At 59.3% G+C, this 18,927-nt stretch overlaps 4 protein-coding genes across 4 annotated transcripts; all 4 read left to right on the top strand.

Moving 5' to 3' along the window:
- Positions 1 to 2,322: 2,322 nt before the first annotated feature.
- LSCM1_00672 (uncharacterized protein) lies at positions 2,323 to 2,895 on the top strand (the record flags this gene model as incomplete). The annotated part of the gene is made up of 1 exon (XM_067318314.1): positions 2,323 to 2,895. One exon carries the CDS (start codon positions 2,323 to 2,325, stop codon positions 2,893 to 2,895), a length of 573 nt encoding a protein of 190 aa, XP_067174419.1.
- Positions 2,896 to 3,558: 663 nt separating this feature from the next.
- On the top strand, positions 3,559 to 3,792 carry LSCM1_00671 (uncharacterized protein; the record flags this gene model as incomplete). Its single annotated transcript, XM_067318313.1, has 1 exon — positions 3,559 to 3,792. The coding sequence occupies one exon, from the start codon at positions 3,559 to 3,561 to the stop codon at positions 3,790 to 3,792; it is 234 nt and encodes a 77-aa protein (XP_067174418.1).
- Positions 3,793 to 4,236: 444 nt separating this feature from the next.
- LSCM1_00670 (uncharacterized protein) lies at positions 4,237 to 4,830 on the top strand (the record flags this gene model as incomplete). The annotated part of the gene is made up of 1 exon (XM_067318312.1): positions 4,237 to 4,830. One exon carries the CDS (start codon positions 4,237 to 4,239, stop codon positions 4,828 to 4,830), a length of 594 nt encoding a protein of 197 aa, XP_067174417.1.
- Positions 4,831 to 5,680: 850 nt separating this feature from the next.
- LSCM1_00669 (uncharacterized protein) lies at positions 5,681 to 18,205 on the top strand (the record flags this gene model as incomplete). Its single annotated transcript, XM_067318311.1, has 1 exon — positions 5,681 to 18,205. One exon carries the CDS (start codon positions 5,681 to 5,683, stop codon positions 18,203 to 18,205), a length of 12,525 nt encoding a protein of 4,174 aa, XP_067174416.1.
- Positions 18,206 to 18,927: the final 722 nt, after the last annotated feature.

Here is an 18,927-nt window from a genome sequence, read left to right as displayed (position 1 = left end):
TGCTAGCGAATCGCAGCGATGGAAGGTTGCACTGGAGCCAGCGAGTATGCTGGTGACGTGAAGCACGAATCTGACCGCTGGGCTCCGGCGGCAATGCCGTTACGCCGCTCGCTTGATCGCGCCAGCGGCAGCTCAGAGTGCGGGAAAGGCTTACCCCTCACGGGGGTGCGATGCGCGAGCGATGATGCGTTTAGTGAAGTGCACGAACTCAGACATCTCGGGAACATTCCAAAGACATACACCAGAGGCCATCACATGGACCTACACCCTGGACGAGTCGGGGACATGGAGGCGGATCGACTTGAGGCAGGATGCATTTTGAAGAGTGACGCAACGAAGCCACGACGTGTGCAGAAAAGCCGGAGTGCAGCGCCTGGTGACGAAGAGAAATGCCCTTGAGAAAGGGCTGACGCCACCTTTGCGTGTGTGCGCAGCTCATCTGCGCGCACGCAATTTGGCAGGCGGAGGGCGCTCCTCTCTTTCCGCCAATCGCTCGGGCCGAATGCGAAGGCAACAGCAGAGGGGGGGCCTCGTGCAGAGTTGTATTACGAAGAGGCGATGCGGACGACCTGGAAAAGAGAGGGGTTTTTTCTTGCGTGCCGGTGGTGTGCAAGAAAACACCTCATGCCTGGGGTGGTGAAGTTCAGCGAGGTGGACGATACGCTGTCGAGTTGTTAACGACGGTGAACGACGTAGTCAGAGGCCATGAACTGGTCAGGGCGCTATCAAGGGGAAGTGCCTGTCACTTCCGTTGGAAGACATCCTGCTGCCAGACAGCTTGACCCGGGAGGCTGGGACTGGAACTGCGGTGCTGCCAAGAGGAAAGTGCGTTCGTCGAACTTTTCTGTTCCCCTGTGGGCTACTGGGCAAGTGCATAAACCGTGCAAATCTTCACTCCGACGTTGGAAGGACATCCGGCGGTGGTGCGAAGGGAGCTTGGTGTAGCACCGCCGCTCTGAGCTGATGCTCAAGTCGATGATATTCGCTCCTCCTCAGGCGCTGAAGGTGGAGCGCTGGTACTGCTATACAGAGATTTTGGAAGTAGCGCGAGAAGCCAATGCTGTATGGCGATCAAAGCAGTCGCATCCGCGCCGGTACTCGCTGGTCCGGGCTTGTTCCGAGCGTGATCTCCACGACGGTGAGACGAGAAAACACTGCTCACACGCATATTTATTGTGCACCGCCCTTCACCGACATATCCGTCGGCGATTGGAGCTTTTTTTTTGATCATGAGCCATCATCTTTTGGCATCGCCGTCTGGCCCATTGCACTTGGTCGGTGCTCGTTGCGCCTCAGTATTCCTCGCGGTTGTTTGTGTGCACCTTAGACAAAGACGTGAAGCGTTATTAAGACGAGGAGGGCCCTCAGGGAGTGTCTTTGGTTGAGGTCACAGAGTCGCTGCATTCCTTTAAGGGCAGTGCGCCCCGTTTTTTCTATCAGACAAGGGAGAGATGTGGCAGTGATTTAGGCTACGGAGAGGCGCCCCCATCTCGTCGAAGGGCTGTCGCTGTCGTTTCCACTAAAAGTGTAGAGGCTTGCGGGGCTGGTGAAATGCGAGTCAGAGCGCCATACACGATCACGCAGGCCGAGGCACGGGCGCTCGGATTAGGTATGCGGGCCCCGTAGGCCGCGCTCGCTCTTGCGCATTTACACCCGCTGGTGTGCACAAGATCACTGCCGGAACCCCTCGGGAGACCGCTTTCACCACCTGCAACGGTGGCAAAGGCAGAAAGATGACAGGCACTAATAGCTTTCTTTGTTGCTTGGGGCGTGGGGCAGCCATGCGTCACGATACTCGCCTAGAACATCATCGGCCGGGCGAGCTGTCTTGCGGACCCTCTTCAACGATGAGGGGAGGGTTGGGGGAGGGGCTCTGCAGGGATACTACAAGTGAATGGCGTGTATTAGAAGCATTGGGCGGCGGCTAAGAGGGACTGCGCAAGCGCACCTATTTATCAGTCGCTCTACCCGATGATGACTAGAGAGCAACAGGAATCCCCCCTCCCCGATGGCTGTGCCTGCGCTACAGGGTATCGATGGTAAGGGCGGAGAGGTACCAGATAGGTTGCACTCTTCCACAGGCTTGGGACGCTTGCCGGCTCGGAGGAGTAGGGCACACCTATTGGACTGCGTCATGGGCATGCTAGCATCATTTTCGCCCCCTCCTCCTATGCTTTGCCTGTGGGCCGCTGCCCACGTACCCATCACACTCCCTTTCACTCTGTCCTTCGTTTCTCGACACGCATTTTGACCACGGCTGCCACAACCGAAAAAAAAAAAGAAACCCTTGGCTCGGGGACGCGGCGCGGGCAGCGAAGATCAATGAAGCGTGGAACCTGCATTCAATCACATCTGACAGGAGTGACAGGGGGTGCGACGAACCCGAAGCGCGTGTTTTCAAGCTTCTCAGATGGATCGGATGGATTTCAGTGGAAGAAGAGATACCTTCAGGAGCGGCGGGACACTGCGATGGAATTCCTCAGCGACGTAAAGAAGCGGGTCCCGATTCATGATGCCATTCGTCAGAGAGCCATCATCAGCCGCACCGCCACCAACGATATTAGCTGCACCAAAGTTTTTGAAGACCTTAGCTCCACCAGTGATATTCCTCCAGAGCGAGATGATGGGCGCTCAGTGGTAGAAGAGGCGGTGGATGGCTTGCTGTTGGATGAGAACGCAGTCGACCGATTGCAGCACGTGGATCTAGGTGACATTCCCCTCCTAGAAAACGAGCTTTTTGGTGATGACATCGCTGGCGAGGAGACGATTCGTCGCTGGCTGAAACTGAAGCGCGACACGGCAGAGTATCAGAGCTACGCGTCAATTCCGGAAGGGGAGCGCTCCTCGTGGTCTGCGTGGTATTTGCGTCACATAAAGGGCAAAGATGCGAATTGACCTTCTCATTGTGCCCCCCTCCCCTACAAAAAAAGGCACAGGCTCTCTTTTACTCACAGAAAGGGCTCATAACACGCCACACACACAAAAACATCAACGGCTAAGAAGCTTTGCGTCGACCCTTGTGCATGTGTACATCTCTGTGTGTGTGTGCGTGTGTGGCCGTACTCGAAAAGAGCTGCTGCTTCACATGAAGTAACCATACCGACATCCTCCTCGAATGCTGCCAAGAAAAAACACCGGAACTGGCAAATCAGAAACCTTTTCATTCCCTTTTTTCTTTTCGTTGATACCGCTCAGTCTCAGTCCTCGTATTGCTTTGAATCGACACGATCCTCAGGCAGCAGACGTTCTCAGAAGCCGCAGCACACATATTGGCACTCAGAACGAAAATACGAAGCCCTTCCGCCCCTTTCTGTAAAGGCGAGAGGAGGGGAGTGAAGACTGCCGAGCAATCTAAGCGACACAGCGCCTCTCTCTTCAATCGCTGCAAAATAATAATAATAATAAGACGACGGCGAATACGCACACATCGGCATTGAGTCTATGTCAAGAGGAAAATAAAAGCGACAAAAGCATAGCCATCTCAGGTGAAAAGGAACCCCGAAGCGGTCGGCGCCGTCGAAGACCCAATTTATCCTCATCGACCCGAAACTAGTCGTCATGATGAGGGCTGTCGTTTTCCCTTTGATTGCGTCTCTGGTGTCAACCATGTGCTTTGCCGCCGGGGCGAAGGTGGTGAAGGACACAAATGTGACCATTGCCATGTCCAGTACCGCAGCGACCGGGATTACGGTCGGCATTGCGCTTGTTGGTGTGCTGATCTTTGCTGTGGGAATGATGCAGGGTATTCAGATTTCTGATACCATTACAGAGTCTGCCACCGAGGCCAGCTAAAAGGGGGAAAAGATGATAGTATGGGTGCCGTCTTGGTGCGCAGGGTGCTGCCGAGGCACTTTATTTTCGCCGTTTATTGCTAGACTATCTGGTCTTTGTCGACTTGAGGTCGACGGTGCTGAAGGTGTGGGAAAAAGGGGGAAAAAGGACGATGACTCCGTCGCGCTCGCTATTGGGGGCGACTCGCGCGCCAGGCTCTTTGTGGTGCCGTTGATGTCTGAATCCGAGGGAGAGAGAGCTCCCTTCTATTCTGGCGATATTGTTTTAACGAGCATTCTACTCAATTATGGTGTACTTCATGAGCGCCTGGCTGCTGCCAAGGTGCCTACGCTACTGTTTTCCTTCCCTCTTGAAAGTTGCGGCTTTCTCGATTGTGTTTCTATGGTCCCCCTCACCGCCTCCTTCTTTTCTGAAACTGCCGTGACTGTACGCTTATCGTAGGACATGTACTTGGCAATGTGTGAAGGGAGCGTCTCGGCACCCAGCCAGAGGCAACCACACCCTTTTCATCACTTGAAGTGCACGCGCAGCATACGGAACCGTGCTGCTGTGGTTTATCATCTCACCTGTGCAAAGTTGCAGCTAAATGTACCACAGGATGTGCTGTTCTCTGCCTCCTTGTCCTACGCTCTGAACATTAGCCGCATGAGTGCGAAATGCCCCACGCTTGGTCAGCTGTGGCCCGTTTCCAATGAAGCGGACATCGTCGCTGTTGAAATGCTCATTTTTGAGTTCGTTAGGCCGCGTGTGGTGCTGATCGAAGGCTGCCTGCGGCTGGAGTTGAAGAGACTCGTTCTTCATCGGCCACTGCCGCTCAAGGTTCGCGAGTGCGTCGGACGCGTCGCTATTGCATTCTCTGATACGCTCTACGCTTGCCACTACTGCCTGCTTCCGGAAGCTGCTGCTCGAGCTTGTCTGCTTCATGCCTGTGAGCGTCTGAGTGTCGATGTGGATGCGGCACTTCTTCCAGACGAGTTTAGGACCCCGCAGGTGGCTGAAATATGTGCCTTTCTTTCGGCACCCGAATCAGAGAGATGACGCTCACTCTTTGCTTTTCCATGAAGGAAAATGAAAATGGCGATGACCAACTCCATAGATGAGCAATAAGCTTCTTCACGGCTGCCTAAGGTGGAGACTGCACGTGAGCAAGAAAATGGTAAGAAGAAGGGTGTGTGTGTGCTGCTGCCACCGGCCTACGAACACAGAAACACACACACACACACGCGAAGAAGCAAACGGATCGTCGCCTTGGAGTCGCGCAGCCGTTTTCCCTTCCTGTACCATGGTCAACCGCACTTCACAGCCGCTATTCTTTTTTCATGGTTGCTGCTGAAACAATTTTCTTTCCTGAATCCCATCTTCTCTTTGTGTCTGCGCTCGAAACCCTCTTCTTCGGTGCGCAAGTCGGAGAGGAATAAGATCCCCCTCCCCCTCCTCCTGAAGAGAGGGGCACACCTATCTTCTGCCCAGAAGGAGAGGGGTGGTGTGGTGGAGGAATGTAGAGATTTCTGGATTGGCACGAACCGACAGAGACAGGCGCACAAACGTTCCGAGAAGAAACGGCGAAACAGAAAAGCTCTTTGATTCTCCTGCGTCGAGGGTTCTACAACCGCCCGGAGAACAGTGTTGGGGGTTTGCAGAGAGGCCCCGCGTCGCCTCTGCCCCTCTGAATCGACTGCACACATCTTCATCTGGTGCACTCGCGTCTTCTTCCCCCCTTCTGTTTTCATTCCTTTTCGCTCGTGAAGGGCAGCTGCGCCAGTAGCGCGCCTCTCTTCAAATCCGTTCCAGCATTCCTCTCGTCCACTCATCCCCCATTTGCCCCTCCTGGGGATCGCTTCCAGTGCTCATTGCAGGTGATACCTCCGTCTACATAAAAAACGGCGCTATGAGCTCCAGCAACAATGCTGATGATTGGGGACTGCTAAGTGTGGCTGACATCATCGACAATATTGTTTCCACTGACGAGCCCGAGACTGATGAATGGAGCGACGCCTCCTTCACCGCCTCGGATGAGGCCAGCATGCCGAGTTTTCTGTTGGAGGCGCCTCTGGTTAGCAGCCTGCAGCACAGCCTACTGTGTGGTCTCAGGAAGCGCCTCCATGCCCATTCAACGCGCATCGAAAGTGTTTTTTCGGTTCGCTTTCGAAAAGTCAAGCTGTCCTTGTCGTCATCAAAGCAAATTCGGCATCGATTAGGCGAGGCCACTGTGTCGATGGGCGCTTCCCTTCCCGCACAAGAAGAGCAAACGAGTCTGCTAAGCATCATTGCCCTGCTTGGTGCCATCACGGATTGTGATGCGAAGGGCGCATACGCGTCGGTGCTGCTCAACAGCGTCGCACATGTGAACTGGGATCTCGCCTCGCCGCATTCTTGTCTGGAGCTCTTTCGCATCGTTGAGGCGCACGCTAGAGAGGATGAATTGAATGATCGACTGCGCATCGCCGTCGCGCGTACAAAGCTCGTCTTGGCGCTGCGCAGTGGCCGTCTGTCTTTGCTACTGAAGTGTCTAGTGGCACCTTCTGCCCTTCTCACTCTAGACCCCCCCGTGATCCCGCCCAAACTATCCACGCAGTGCGTCAGTGCCTCGACAGCGACGATGTCTGACTTTCTCGTCAAAACGCTCGTGCTGCCCGCTCGGTTCCTCCCTAAGGATCCGTTACATTGCTCGGCGCACGGCCGCACTCTTCTTCTTCTGAGTGACATGCATGTTGCCCGCTACGAGGCCTTGGGGACGATGGGCACTCGTCTCATGCAGCGCAGCGTGCAGCAGCTTCCAGGCCAGCGCGGGGATGTTGTCCTGTACCTTAGCGAGAGTGTTGCATTGTGCATTCGAGCTCTGGGACGAGATGAGCACTGCTGGCACTTTTCTGTTCGCCGAGAAGGTCCGGATGGAGAGTGTCATGGCCGGCTAATGCTACGCACAGCTGGCCTCTCGCTGGTGGAGGCGCGTTTCCACTTCTGCGCGACAGGGGCAGATACGCTATGCTGTCTTGTTTCGTCCCATCCCCCGCAGCGCACGCGCGGCTGTCTCTACGTGGGCGAGGCCTCGCTCGAGGCGCTCCTCTGCGGTGCGTCGACGATGGAGATCGCCCCTCTTTTGCGTAACCCATCGTTCAACGCGACGTCGAATCGCCGCACTGCTTTTCACTTTACGAAGTCCGTTTCCGTCTCAGTGGGGCGTGTGACTCTCAAGGACAGGTTTCATCCATTCTGCATTGAGATGTGGGTGTTTCCGCGCAGCGCTGAGAAGGATCAGATCTTCCTTTCCATTGGTGACAAGAGCGTGGATGAGGTGCTTCTTGGGCTGGAGCCCGTCGGCGACGGGGTGAGGTGGCGCGGCGGCGCTCGCACACCGCGCTTGGGATCATCTTTTGCAACGTACAGCTCCGCCGGCAAGCTCTCCGTGCTGGAGCGGTGGTGGCATGTCGCTCTCAACTTCAATGGGGCAGTGTGGGAGTTATGGCTTGATCATGAGCTGGTCAGTCGGCAGCCAGCGCTTGTTTCACCGAACGCGATTGCACACGCCAAGTGTGTCATGGGGAAGAGTTTCATTGGCTTTGCCGCGGAGGTGCGCGTTTGGCAGCACACTCGCACAGCCGCGGAGCTGGCTCGAGACGCACGGCGACCGCTCACGGGCAACGAGGAAGGCCTCTGTGCGTACTTCCCATTCAACGAAGGGTACGGCAATGTGATCATGGACTATGCAGCGCACCACGAGCATGCCCTGTTGCCCTATGGGGAGCCGTACTGGTGCGTAGTAGATACGTTTCCAGTTCTGGAGGACTCCATCGACAGCCGGCAGGTACTCGATTTTGTGCCGCAGGCCTGGATCGAGGAAGCGAATGAGGTCTTCTTTGCGGCATCGCGAGAGTCGTACACTGTCGCCGGTGTGCGCTCTGACCACACGCTGTGCGTGTTTGATTACGCTCGTGACCAACGGTGCCTCGTGGCGCAGCGTAGCGTCGAGCTGCCAGCCTCTTGGTGTGTCAAGGGCGTCTCTGCAGACCCTGCACACGGATCTCTGTGCTGCTGGGCTCTTGCGGCACCTTTGAGCGGCGCTTCCGCCGCGGTCGCCACTAGCGCGGTTCCGCAGCTCTTTCTGTGGGAGATGTGGGCGTACGCTGGCCACAGTGAAGCTGCTCCACACGCAGCCTACGCGTCGTCGTGGGAATGCGGAAGAGCGGTCCTCGAGCGCAGTGCCTCACACGCGCAGCGGTTTTTGAGAGGCGTGCAGTACCTGACGGATCAATCTACGTGGGCCGCAATCATTCCACCTTTCCTACTTGACCCCGACGATGCCGTGCTAGCCCTCCTCCTCCGCGTGGCCCAGCAGGCGTCGTCGGTACCTACCTCGCAGCGCGACTTCGATCTTGTTCACCAGGCCTGCACTCTGCTTCAGATGAACCTGCTCGCGCGACTGTACAGCTCACCGATTGATTTCGCCTTTCGCGTTGGTGAGTGCTACGACTCCGTCGAGCAGCTGTTGCAGGCAGTCGCGGAGGGCGGGGAGCGGGACAGCGCTGCCGTGACCGCGCCGACGTCGCATCTGCGCGAATGCATAACGCTATTTGCGCTTCGACGCACATGTTTGGATACTCCGTCTTCCTCGGCACTGCTTCGATGCTGCTGTCAGTGTTTCGTGACAGAGAGGGGCCGACTGCTGTTCCTGGAGAGACAGTCAGGCAAGCTGCGAAATCCTGCGGCAGAGACGGTCTATTGCTGCTTGCTGACACTCTACAGCTCTCTGCACACCTGCTGCGATCTGCTTTCTTCGCAGCCCGCCCATCAGCTGTCCTCCCTATTCTCTGCCCTGTACTTGGAGGCCATGTACCAAGTGGACCGCTCGCTGCGTGTAAAGAGCGCCGACGGCCTCCTGCGGACAAGCCACTGCTTGGAAGTTTTGGCGGAGGTGCTACTGTCGGGGTGCGGTATGAACGGGGATCCGGCGCGGCTGGAGACGTTGCAGTGCGCTTACAGCACTGCGCTCCTGCGGTGCTGCGAAAAGATGGTAGATGCCGTGTCCACAGCGTTGCGCCAGCTGCCGGACGCAGAGGCGACCTTTCTCAAGTGCCTCCAGCTCAGCCCAATTGGAGCACTGCTTGCGTCGTTCGCTGTGTCCTTGCCATTGCTCCCGACAGCGGCTCTCGCTGCGTGCTCGACGTCGTTGCAGAAGTGCAGAGAGTCCCTCCTCGGACTGGTCGACCGGTTTACCGGAGAGGAGGCGAAGCGCTGGGCTTCGCGCCTGTGCGTCGCTCTCACCTACTCGCTCGCTCAGCTAGGGTGCACGTTGCTCAATCCCCTCCCCTCGTCGCAGGACGCGGTGCACGCGTCGGCAGGGGCGGGGGCGGCCGCCACCTCCGCCCCTGCTATGCGAGGTGAGCCACAACCACCTGCATTGTCGCCAAGGCCGCCGTACCTGAGTGTGCTGCGCAACGGGCAGCGCCGCCTTAACACGGAGCGCGACGTCCTCATCAAGAATCTTCAAGGCGGTGTTGGTGTGCTCACCCGAGTGTTCGAGGAGCTGCAGGTGAAGGACGTCTCGGCGCTGCGTGTGGTGCGCGATGAGCAGCTGCGCGAAACGGAGCGGCAGGTGATGGCTGCCTGCTGTGCTTTGCTGCTGCCGACGCAGGCGCTACGTGAGGCCACTCCCGAGAGCCTCCTCCCTGCATTTCAGCTGGTGCTCAAGCTGCGACCGTGGTTCCTGTCGAAGCGGCAGGAGTCAAAGGAGTACGATGCGAAGATGCGGGAGCGCGCTGTGTTTCTGGCGTTGTTCGAGCCGATCACCGAGGTCGGCGACGACGAGGTTGGCGCGGAGCAGGCGGGAGTGACGTATTCTTCTGCCTCATCGAAGACCCGCGCCAGCCGCACACCAAATCCGCATCCTGGACAAATGACGCAGCGGCAACGGTGGCGGCGGCTCTTCAAGAGCTGGAAGGCGATGCGGCAACTGAAGACGCTCATGTCGTCAAGCGAGGAAGTGGCGGCCCTGAACGTCGGCGCTGAAATCATCGCCTGCTTCCAAAGTGAGGTGAGCACGTCAGAGATGGAAGGAGCGGTGGCGTGGCGATCGAAGAAAGCGCAATATCGTCTTGTCGGCCTCCAGCTTCTGTGGCAGCTCACTGAGGAGGCGCGGCACAGTGCGCTGCTGGCGCGTGTGCTGCACCCTGTAATTGCGCGGACGCTTTGTGGATGGCACTACGCCGACGGCGTCGACGGATGCTCGGTGGAGCAGCTCACTCGACTGCAAAGCGCCTTCTTCTTGCTCCTCGAGGCGGCGGTGAAGGCATACGATGAGGCGGTGAAGCAGACGCAGTCATGGGTGCTGCTGCTGGCTGCCCTTTTTTCCTGCCCGTTTCGTCGCACCGATTTGCGCAAGCTGCGATCCACCAGCGCCTCCGCCGAGGTGATGCGCCGTCTCTGGGCCACTGACGTGTCTCCGGAACTTCTGTATCAACGAGTGAACGGCGCTCTCCCGTGGGTGCTGCGGGCCACAAAACTCTCTCCAGCAGGATGTGCCTCCACCATGACGGTTGGGGCTGCTGGGCTGACGCTGCGCTCCTCTGGCGGCCGCGGCAGCTGCGTCGCGCCATGCAGCTGGACGAAGCTGGCGCGCAAGGAAGCAGCGTCGTACTACTACGAGGTTTACGTGGTGGATCTGTACCAGGGCGGGTATGTGAGCGTTGGTCTGGGGCCGGCGGACTACAGTCTCTCGCAGATGCCGGGCTGGGACCCGGATTCATTTGCCTATGACGGACTGGAAGGGACCGTGTACACGAACCGCAACGCGCGCGTCATCGGCTTCACCTTCGGCATGGGCGACGTGGTTGGCTGCGGTTGGAACCTCGAGACGGGCGACATTTTCTGGACCCGCAACGGCAAGTCTGTTCACTCCGTCAAGGCTACGGTGATGTCGGCGCAGCTCAGCCCGCTCATAGGTATGAAAGGAAAAGGTTGCGTGCTCGTGAACTTCGGGTCGCGCCCGTTTGTTTACCAGAACTCCCCTCTAAAAGTCGCTGCAGCTTCGTCGCGCGTGGTGTCGCCTACGGAGCTTGCGTTCGGCGCGCGCCACTCGGGCCCGCGCGCGGAGTTGGAGGTCTTGTGGGACGGATGGGATGCGTTCCGTCTCCTATCGACGCGCGCGGCGACAGTCATGTGCGAGGCTGCATCCCAGGCCGCCTGCATTGCACCCTCGTCGATGGCAGAGCTCGCAGAAACGGTGGGGCGCTGTATCGATGCCCTCGCTGGCGCCTTGGCCCCCGCGGCAGAAGTGCCCCTTTCTCAACTGCCGGTTTCAGCCCCGTATGTGACGACTTTACTCGGCCATCTGACACTACTGTGCAGACTTCTTCGCGGCGTGCCAGAAGAGGTCATCGCTAGCCACATTAGCCGTGCCGCAGCGCTGCTTGCGAAGATGGCGGCGCGATGGCTCCTAACCACCTCACGTGTCGGCCTCTTCAGCACGGAGGAGAGCGAGGCGGTGACGGCACTGCTGACGGCGTGGTACTACACCATGTATCTAACACCACCCACAGTTGCTCTCGTTGCCGCTCCGGCAAGCAGCCCAAGAAGAGTGGGTGCGGCACAAGCCAATACACCAACCTGGCGTCTGGCGCACGCGGCGCGCAGCAGTGCCGCCACTGCCTTGCCACCTCCTCTTTCGCTGCCCAACTTTCTTCACGCGCTCCTTCAGTTAGCAAGCTGCATCATTACCACTGGCGACACACGCATGTCCGCTTCCGAGACTCGGCATGCGCTCGAGGGAAACGCCCCCGTCAGTGTGGTCACTTCTTGTGACACAGCACACTGGCTAGCATTGTCACTGTTGCAGCGCCTCAACAACGACCGAGACGAGCATAGCCACCACGCCTGGCAGACGGCTTTACAGGCATGGCTCCAGTACACACTGGAAGCCGGCCTGCAGATTCCTGAGGATGATCAGGTGAAGACCGAGGGTGACAAAAGTAGGTTGCGTGATCTTCTGCTAGGCCTCGCCATCCTTGGTGGTATACCACGGTTGGCCGTGCCTGGTGATACGGTAATGGCACACGTCGCCAAGCACACCATCGCACCCGTGCTGCTCCTGCACACCTCGTGGACGGAGGAGATGTGCGAGGTTTTGGAGGTGCAAGCACGTGACACATCGAAGACGGCAACGATAGCCAATGCCACAAATACACAGCCTTCCATGGCAACTCATGTCATCAAAAAGCTCCCACTACGCCTTGTACACACGACGGTGCACGGGGATGAGCCTCCTGCTGAAACCTTTCCAATCAAGGGGGTCGCAGCTCACCTGAAGCTCGCCGAGGCGGTGGCGCAACTGGCGCAGGTGTGGTTTCCACATGTGATGCCGGAGACGCGATCGAGTGAGGATGTCTGTCTTGTCGCTCAGTTGTCCTGCGTCCTGGTTCGCTGTGCGGAGCGCAACTTTGTGTCAGTGCCGCCGGAGCTGATCGACTCTCTCTCGGTGCTGACTGGCTTGGCGGAAGATGTCACGTCAGCCATGGACCAGGTTCGGTTAGAGCTCGTGGTGAGCTTGTGGGGTCTGCTCCAGTGCCGACAGCGACGCGGACTGCCGCGAAACTCGCTCAGTGCTGTGCGGGTGGAACGCGGGGGCTGGGCCTCGGGTGGCGAGAGGGAGCGGCTGGGATCACGAGGGAACGCGGGGCGTGGCCTCGTGCGGGTAAGTAACAGCGTCGCCTCCCCTACCTTTCCTTCTTCATCGATGCACCTGCAGACCTTTGCGGCTCTCAACCCTCTTCTTCACCGCCATCTGCTGGGTCAAGCTCCCGATGAGGCTGACATGATGTACGAGGAGGACGACGAGGGCAGTGAGGTGGAGGAGGACAATGAATCGGAGTTCGGCACACGCTCCCCGTACACCCTGCACGGGATGGACGACATCGATGAAGAAGACGGTGTCGAGGACGACGAGGCAGAGCGGTCTCGTCTTGCCTCCACTGCCCTTGCGCAGACACAGTCTCGAATTTCGGCGTCCTCTACGCCGGACGCGCTGTTTTTGCCAACTGAGCGAGAGATGTTTGACACGATCCACTTCAACGGAGGGTGCGTGCGTCTGGTAGCCACTACTCCGGTGGGGCTGAGCTTCACCGTGGATTTTTCACTGCGCATGACAAGCATAGAGCGGCATCAAATTCTGTTCGCGCAGGTGCTGCATGGCGGGTCGACGGCGACATCTCTGGAGATGGTGGCCCGCATCACGGGAGGTAAGTTGGAGTTTGGGTGGCTTCCCTGCCTTCCAGGAGACGAGTTGGATGTCGACCCCGCGGACACGGCAACTCTTTGCTCATTCGCTCTGTCGGAGGCGGACCTTCGCGTGTGGATGCACGTCACATTTGTACAATCGGGGACCACCCTTTCTCTCTTTCGCGGTGGCCTGCTGCTCGACACCCGGTCGATGAAGACCGGCGGCGGCTCTCTTTTGCAGGGGGAGCTGCGACTCGGTGGAACTCCGCAGCGACTCGACTCCAGCGCCTTCGTTGGCGACATTAAGAACTTTCGGGTCTATGAGCTCGCCTTGCGGCCGCTCATGGTGGAGCAGCTGCAACACCTCGATTCGTCCTTGGGAATGTTTTTGGAGTCACATTTGGCGCTGCTGCTGAAGACGACGCGAACCGGTGTGGAGAACACGGCGAAGTGCCCGGCATCGGTTAGAGTGGACATCTGGACGGAGGGCGACGTGGGCTACCTTGACGAGACGGAGGTGGCCATCGCGCGCCACGGCCAAGCCCGCGAGGCATGTGCCCAAGAGCTAGACTTTGGCGCAGAGTCGGAGGAGGCTGACCTTCGCGTGCTTAGTGAGCCGCTGCCATCGCAGCAGTCGGCATTGTGGCACAAGAAGTGCTCCCAGTCTCGTGAGCAGCTGCTCGGCGTTTGCGCAAGCTGCTATCATCAGCTGGCAGCTTTCTACAGTGCTCACATTCTGGCTCATGCGCTGTGCCGCGTGGCAAAGTCGCCTGCTGGCTTGTCGGAAGCAGATCAGCACACCATGTATGCCCTCAACGATGGCGCATGCGTAGCGCGGCTGGCACAGTGGGCTGTGTCGACGTCAGGCAAAGACTTGTCGATGCTGCTGGATGAGATGTGGCTGTCCCTATGCCGCGTAAGCAGTGGCCGCTCTGAGGATGCCGCGAAAGTAAAGGCGATGTGGGAAGTGGGGAATGCGTTGCTGGCAGAGCTGCTTCGAATTGCCCAGCGGTCGCCGCACGCTCGCATATTCGAGTCGGCGCACCCTCAGCGGCCGTTCGCTTCGAATGTGTACGAGGTGCAAGTGCCAGGCCAGCGCTACTACGCCGTGTTTGTGGACGAGCGGAGCGTGGCCAGCTGGCGCCTAGTAACCGTCTCTGCTGACCGAACTCAGGGCGCGATGCTCTCCGAGTTCTGTAGCACAACGCTTTCCTCGTTTGAGGTGTGCTTGCCGCAATTCTTTCTGACAGTGCGGTCGACGGCGGAGTCGTCCAACTGGGGCCATCGAATAGCTGTTGTTCACGAGTACCAACCGCAGCTGCGCGCGATGCGTCTCTTTCACAGCGCGCTCTCGGCTCTTCTCACACTCGACTCCCCAGCGAGCTCCGTGGTCGCTTACGTTTGGTCGGTGGAGTGCCTCATGGCTCTGCGCACTGTGGCGCAGCGGAACACTAGCAAGACGCGGCTCATCGCCTTCGCTTGCCTCAACCACTTGCTCTTGTATAGCCAGCGTTTCCGCACGACCCCGCCACCGCTGTCGTTGCCGCTGCTCCTGCACGACGTTCGACGCATGGCCCTGCGTCATTACCGCCGCCGCCTCCCTACACAGCGTGTGCTTGGCCGCTTTATTCAGATGAGCATGGAGAGCTATGTTATGCAGCGGGATGCAGCCCAGTGCTGGCAGGCCGCGCGAGCACCGCGGGTGGTCGAGGGCACTCAGTCGATCATGGACTCTGGTGCACTTGATTCAACGACCGGCGAGGCTGCTCCGACGCTGACGGATGCTACCGCACAGGAAAGATCGACCACGGCGCATTTCCTGCTTCACCGCAAAGAGCAGCTGCAGCTGTACCGTCAGCGTGACTCCGCTGCTGACCGGGTGAGCATTCAGAAGGTTCAGAACCCCGAGAGCCTCTCGCTCGAATGGAGCGGCGACGGGGTGTGCATTGTGCGGAGCGAGGGCACTGGAGGCTCGATGGTGGCCGGGGTGCCGCTCACTGCTGGCAGATGGTACTACGAGCTGCGAATCGGCGGGAACGGCGACGTCTCCATTGGTGTTTTGCCTATCCCGTTGAACGCCCTCGATGCTCATGAGACGCCGCTGCCGCTGACAAGCGCTGCGATGCAGGGCCGCGAGCCGGCCACCTTCAATGGCTGCACGGGCGTCTACCACTGGGCGGAACCACAGCCGCTGTCGACGCAGCAGAGCCCGTCAAACGCGCCGCTGTGGTTCAGCAGGGACTATCTGGGGATCGTTATGGACATACCGGCGCAACGTTGCACCATCTTCGTGAACGGGGTCCAGGCGGTGAGCTTTAGCTTTGGGCCGGAGGCCGCCCCCAGCGAAGGCGCCGCTGCTGCTTCCCACTGCTCATCTTTCTCCACGGGACTCGTGACCGACAGTAGGGACAGGGACCTGGATCCTTCCAGCGTGCCGGGGCGACGGCACGAGAGTGGCGGCACCGGCCGCGGCAGTCACCACCACAGTCACCGCTCGGCTGGGCGCAGCTCAGCACCAGTCGCCTACTACCCGTATGTCTCTCTGGGGCAGGCGGACTCGGTGTCCCTCAATTTTGGGGCGGCCTACTTCGAGCATGAGGTGCCGCCTGGCTGTTTCCCATTGGACCCGGCCAATCTCTCTCTGGGCACGATGTTCCCGTACAACCAGATGCGCGCACTGCAGGACATCGCCGCTCACCTTCTCACTGGTGGCCGCTATCCGCTACCGCCGTTCTACTACGAGGAGGCGGACCCGTTTGCCGGTTCCACGGAGCGAGTAGGCCCGGCGCATGTGTCGGTGCAGGCCTCCGCAAACGTGCAGGTGAACATGGAAGACGTCAAGAACACGGGACTCGACTTCGAGACCGTGACGGGGGACTGCGCCGTAGGGGCCGGTGCCTGGTACTTTGAGGTGACCTTGCGTACCCAGGGCCTGATGCAGATAGGATGGATGCAAAGGGGCGAGGCGCCGCACGGCAACGGCCACGGCGTCGGGGACTCCTCCACTTCCTGGTCGGTCGACCTGTTTCGGCGTGTCATGTGGCATCGCGGGGTGCCGGAGCCGGTGAGTATGGCGCGGCGGTGGGCTATCGGGGACGTGATGGGCTGCGCCGTGGACATGACCCACGGTGAGTTGAGCTTCTTCCTGAACGGTCACCCGATCTCGGGCACCACCGCCATCGATTCCGAGTCTCCCCTGACAGAGACTTGCACCTTTCGCGGCGTTCCGCAGGGGTTTTACTACGTCCCGGCCGTGTCGCTCCGCTCTGGCGGTGCCGTGAGTTTCAACTTCGGCTCCTCCCCATTCAAGTACAAGCCAGAGGGCTTCAACCCTCTCGGCGTGCCGGACTCCTGGAATGAGCGGATGGACACGTTCTACAACAACGCCTCGGCGGTGAGTACGCAACAGCGCATGGCAGTGATGCAGGAGGCGTGGCGGGCGCTCCGAAGAGCGCATCCCACGACGGTCGCCACCGGGGCTGGTGCGACCACCGTCGACAGAGCACCTTCTTCCCTGCGCGCACTCGCCACTGCACCGACAGTAGCAGCGACGTTGTGGTTCATGGACGCTTTTGAGACCAACTTGCTTCAATATCGCCTCATCGTCCACGCCATCGACAAATTCTCTAGCGACGTCACCAAGTCATTCACGAAGAGCGCCGAGGAGGAGCTGTCGCACTACCTCGCTACCTTCGCGTACCCTGACAGTCTCAGCGCCGGGATCAGCGCGGCCGCGGTGGCGGAGCGCTCGTGGGACATGTTCAAGGTGCTTAAAGCTGTCAGCAAAGTAGTACACGCTCTTCTTCCGTTTCTGTCCCTCAACACTACCCACCCAACGCTCATGACGCTCTTGTTCCTGTCGCTGCGCACGCTGCTGTTCCGCGCTGTCCGACGGAAGCTCGTCGAAAGCGTGCTCACTGTGTCCTCAGTGCGCTCGGAGCAGTACCGCATCTGCATCAACCGTGCCAAGGCGCACGTGGAAGGGCGGCCGATCAAGTCCTCCGTCTTTGGCCAAACCTTTTCCCTGCTGGGCTCCCAGTCGCCGCGCATTTTCCAGACCCACCAGCGCTTCTGGAACACCGTCTTCCTTGGCGAGGGCGCTGAGGACGCGGGCGGCCCGTTCCGTGAGCACCTGAGCGAGATGTGCCGCGAGCTCATGTCCAGCCGTCTGCCGTTCTTCGTGCCGACCGCAAACCAAGTGCACAACACTGGAAGCCACCGAGAGGCGTATGTGCCGGCCGCTTCTGCCCGCTCCGCTTACGACTTGGAAGCGTTTGTGTTCATTGGCAGGCTCATGGGTGGTGCGCTGCGGAGTGAAGATCCACTCGACTTGTTTCTGCCACCGCTGGTGTGGCGCTACCTGTGCGTCTATCCCATCACAGAAGCAGAGCTGGAGCAGGTGGATGCGATCTGCGTTCAGTGCATTCGAGAGTTTCGCGCCATCAGTGCCACACATGCGGCTGCGGCGTTGGCGGACGGTATTGTGGCAGGGGGCACCGAGACGGAGCTGTTCGAGGACGTCTTCGGCGAGGAGTTTTTCGTGACGCAGCTGAGCGATCACTCGACGAAGGAGCTGATCGAGGGAGGCGCGCAGACGCGGGTGACCTTGGCGCGTAGCAGCGAGTACGCAGAGGCGCTGCTGCAGGCGCGGCTCCACGAGTTTGACCTCCAGCTGCAAAAGATGCGAGAGGGACTGCTGTCGGTAGTACCGGAGGTCGCCGTGCTGCTCTTGACTCCGGAGGAGCTGGAGTTGCGCGTGTGTGGGCAGCCAGACTACACGCCAGAAGAGCTGCGCAAGGGAGCAACGTACGAAGGCTTGACAAGTGAGGATCGGCGTGTACAGCTGCTGTGGAAGGCACTGGAGGAGGCCACACCGCTGCAGCGGCGACTCTTTCTCCGCTTTGTGTCGGGACGCGATCGGATGCCGGTGAAGCTGCGCATTTTGCCACTCACCACGCAGGCCGACGCCGACACAATGCTACCACGGACGGCGACGTGCTTCTTCGCGATCGAGGTGCCCGACTACAGCTCGCTGGAGGTGATGAAGCGGAAACTCTTCTACAGCATTGAAAACTGCGCGGATATGGACACCGACTTCAACGCCCGAGTTGTGGACGAAGACGAGGGCCCACAGCTGTCCGTCGCCCTCGACGATGGCCAGCAGGACATCAACGTGCCGCCCAGCTCAGAGGAGGGGTCCTAGGGCGCTCCACACATGGACTTTTCGCCTGAGTCACCTCCACCCCTTTCTTTAGCGACCGCCAAGACGCGAACGAGGGGAGCGACGCGGACAGCGAAAGAGAGACGGCCGGGTTTACCCTACTCTTCCGGCATGCACAATCGACTCATCGCGTCGGCTGCTTGTTGGCCCTCGCTCCCTCCTCTCCTCCACATCTTCCTGCTAGTCTGTATGCCAGTTGAACTTGGTTACTCTTTTTTTCCTCTCCTCGTGTGTATAGTTCCCGTCGCCGTGCGCTGCCACGCCTGCGTGGGTTTCTCGCGGTCTCTCGCAGTCTCCCGCGTCGTGCGTGCTTTGATGTATACTAGCGACGGCGGACAAGGTCTGCGGAAGCAGTCACCTGGGCCGGGGTGTTTTCGGCACTCCCAGCACGACTGCCACTCCCCGTTGCCACTGCTCCGCCCCCCCTTCCCCCTTCTCTCTGGGAGAGTCAGTGAGCTGCATCCTTCGTTTAATCGCTTCTTCTTTGCCACGGTTCACTTTATTTTTTTTTTTAATTTCTCGATGGAGTGTGACACCCCGACGTGCCGTCGGCCATACCACTGACAATGCCACTCTTTCTTCCACTCGCGGGCCCAGTAGTACTGCACAGGACCTTCTCATTCACAGCGCCGGTGCGGCCGGGGAAGCGACTCTCTTTGCGCTTTCGGTGCGTTCTGACAGCGTGCACAGCGAGCGGTGGGTGA

This window comes from Leishmania martiniquensis, chromosome 36 (genome assembly GCF_017916325.1).
Source record: "Leishmania martiniquensis isolate LSCM1 chromosome 36, whole genome shotgun sequence".
NCBI lineage: Eukaryota > Euglenozoa > Kinetoplastea > Trypanosomatida > Trypanosomatidae > Leishmania > Leishmania martiniquensis.
Note: the sequence above shows the minus strand (reverse complement) of the source record. Positions and strands in the feature narration are given on the sequence as shown.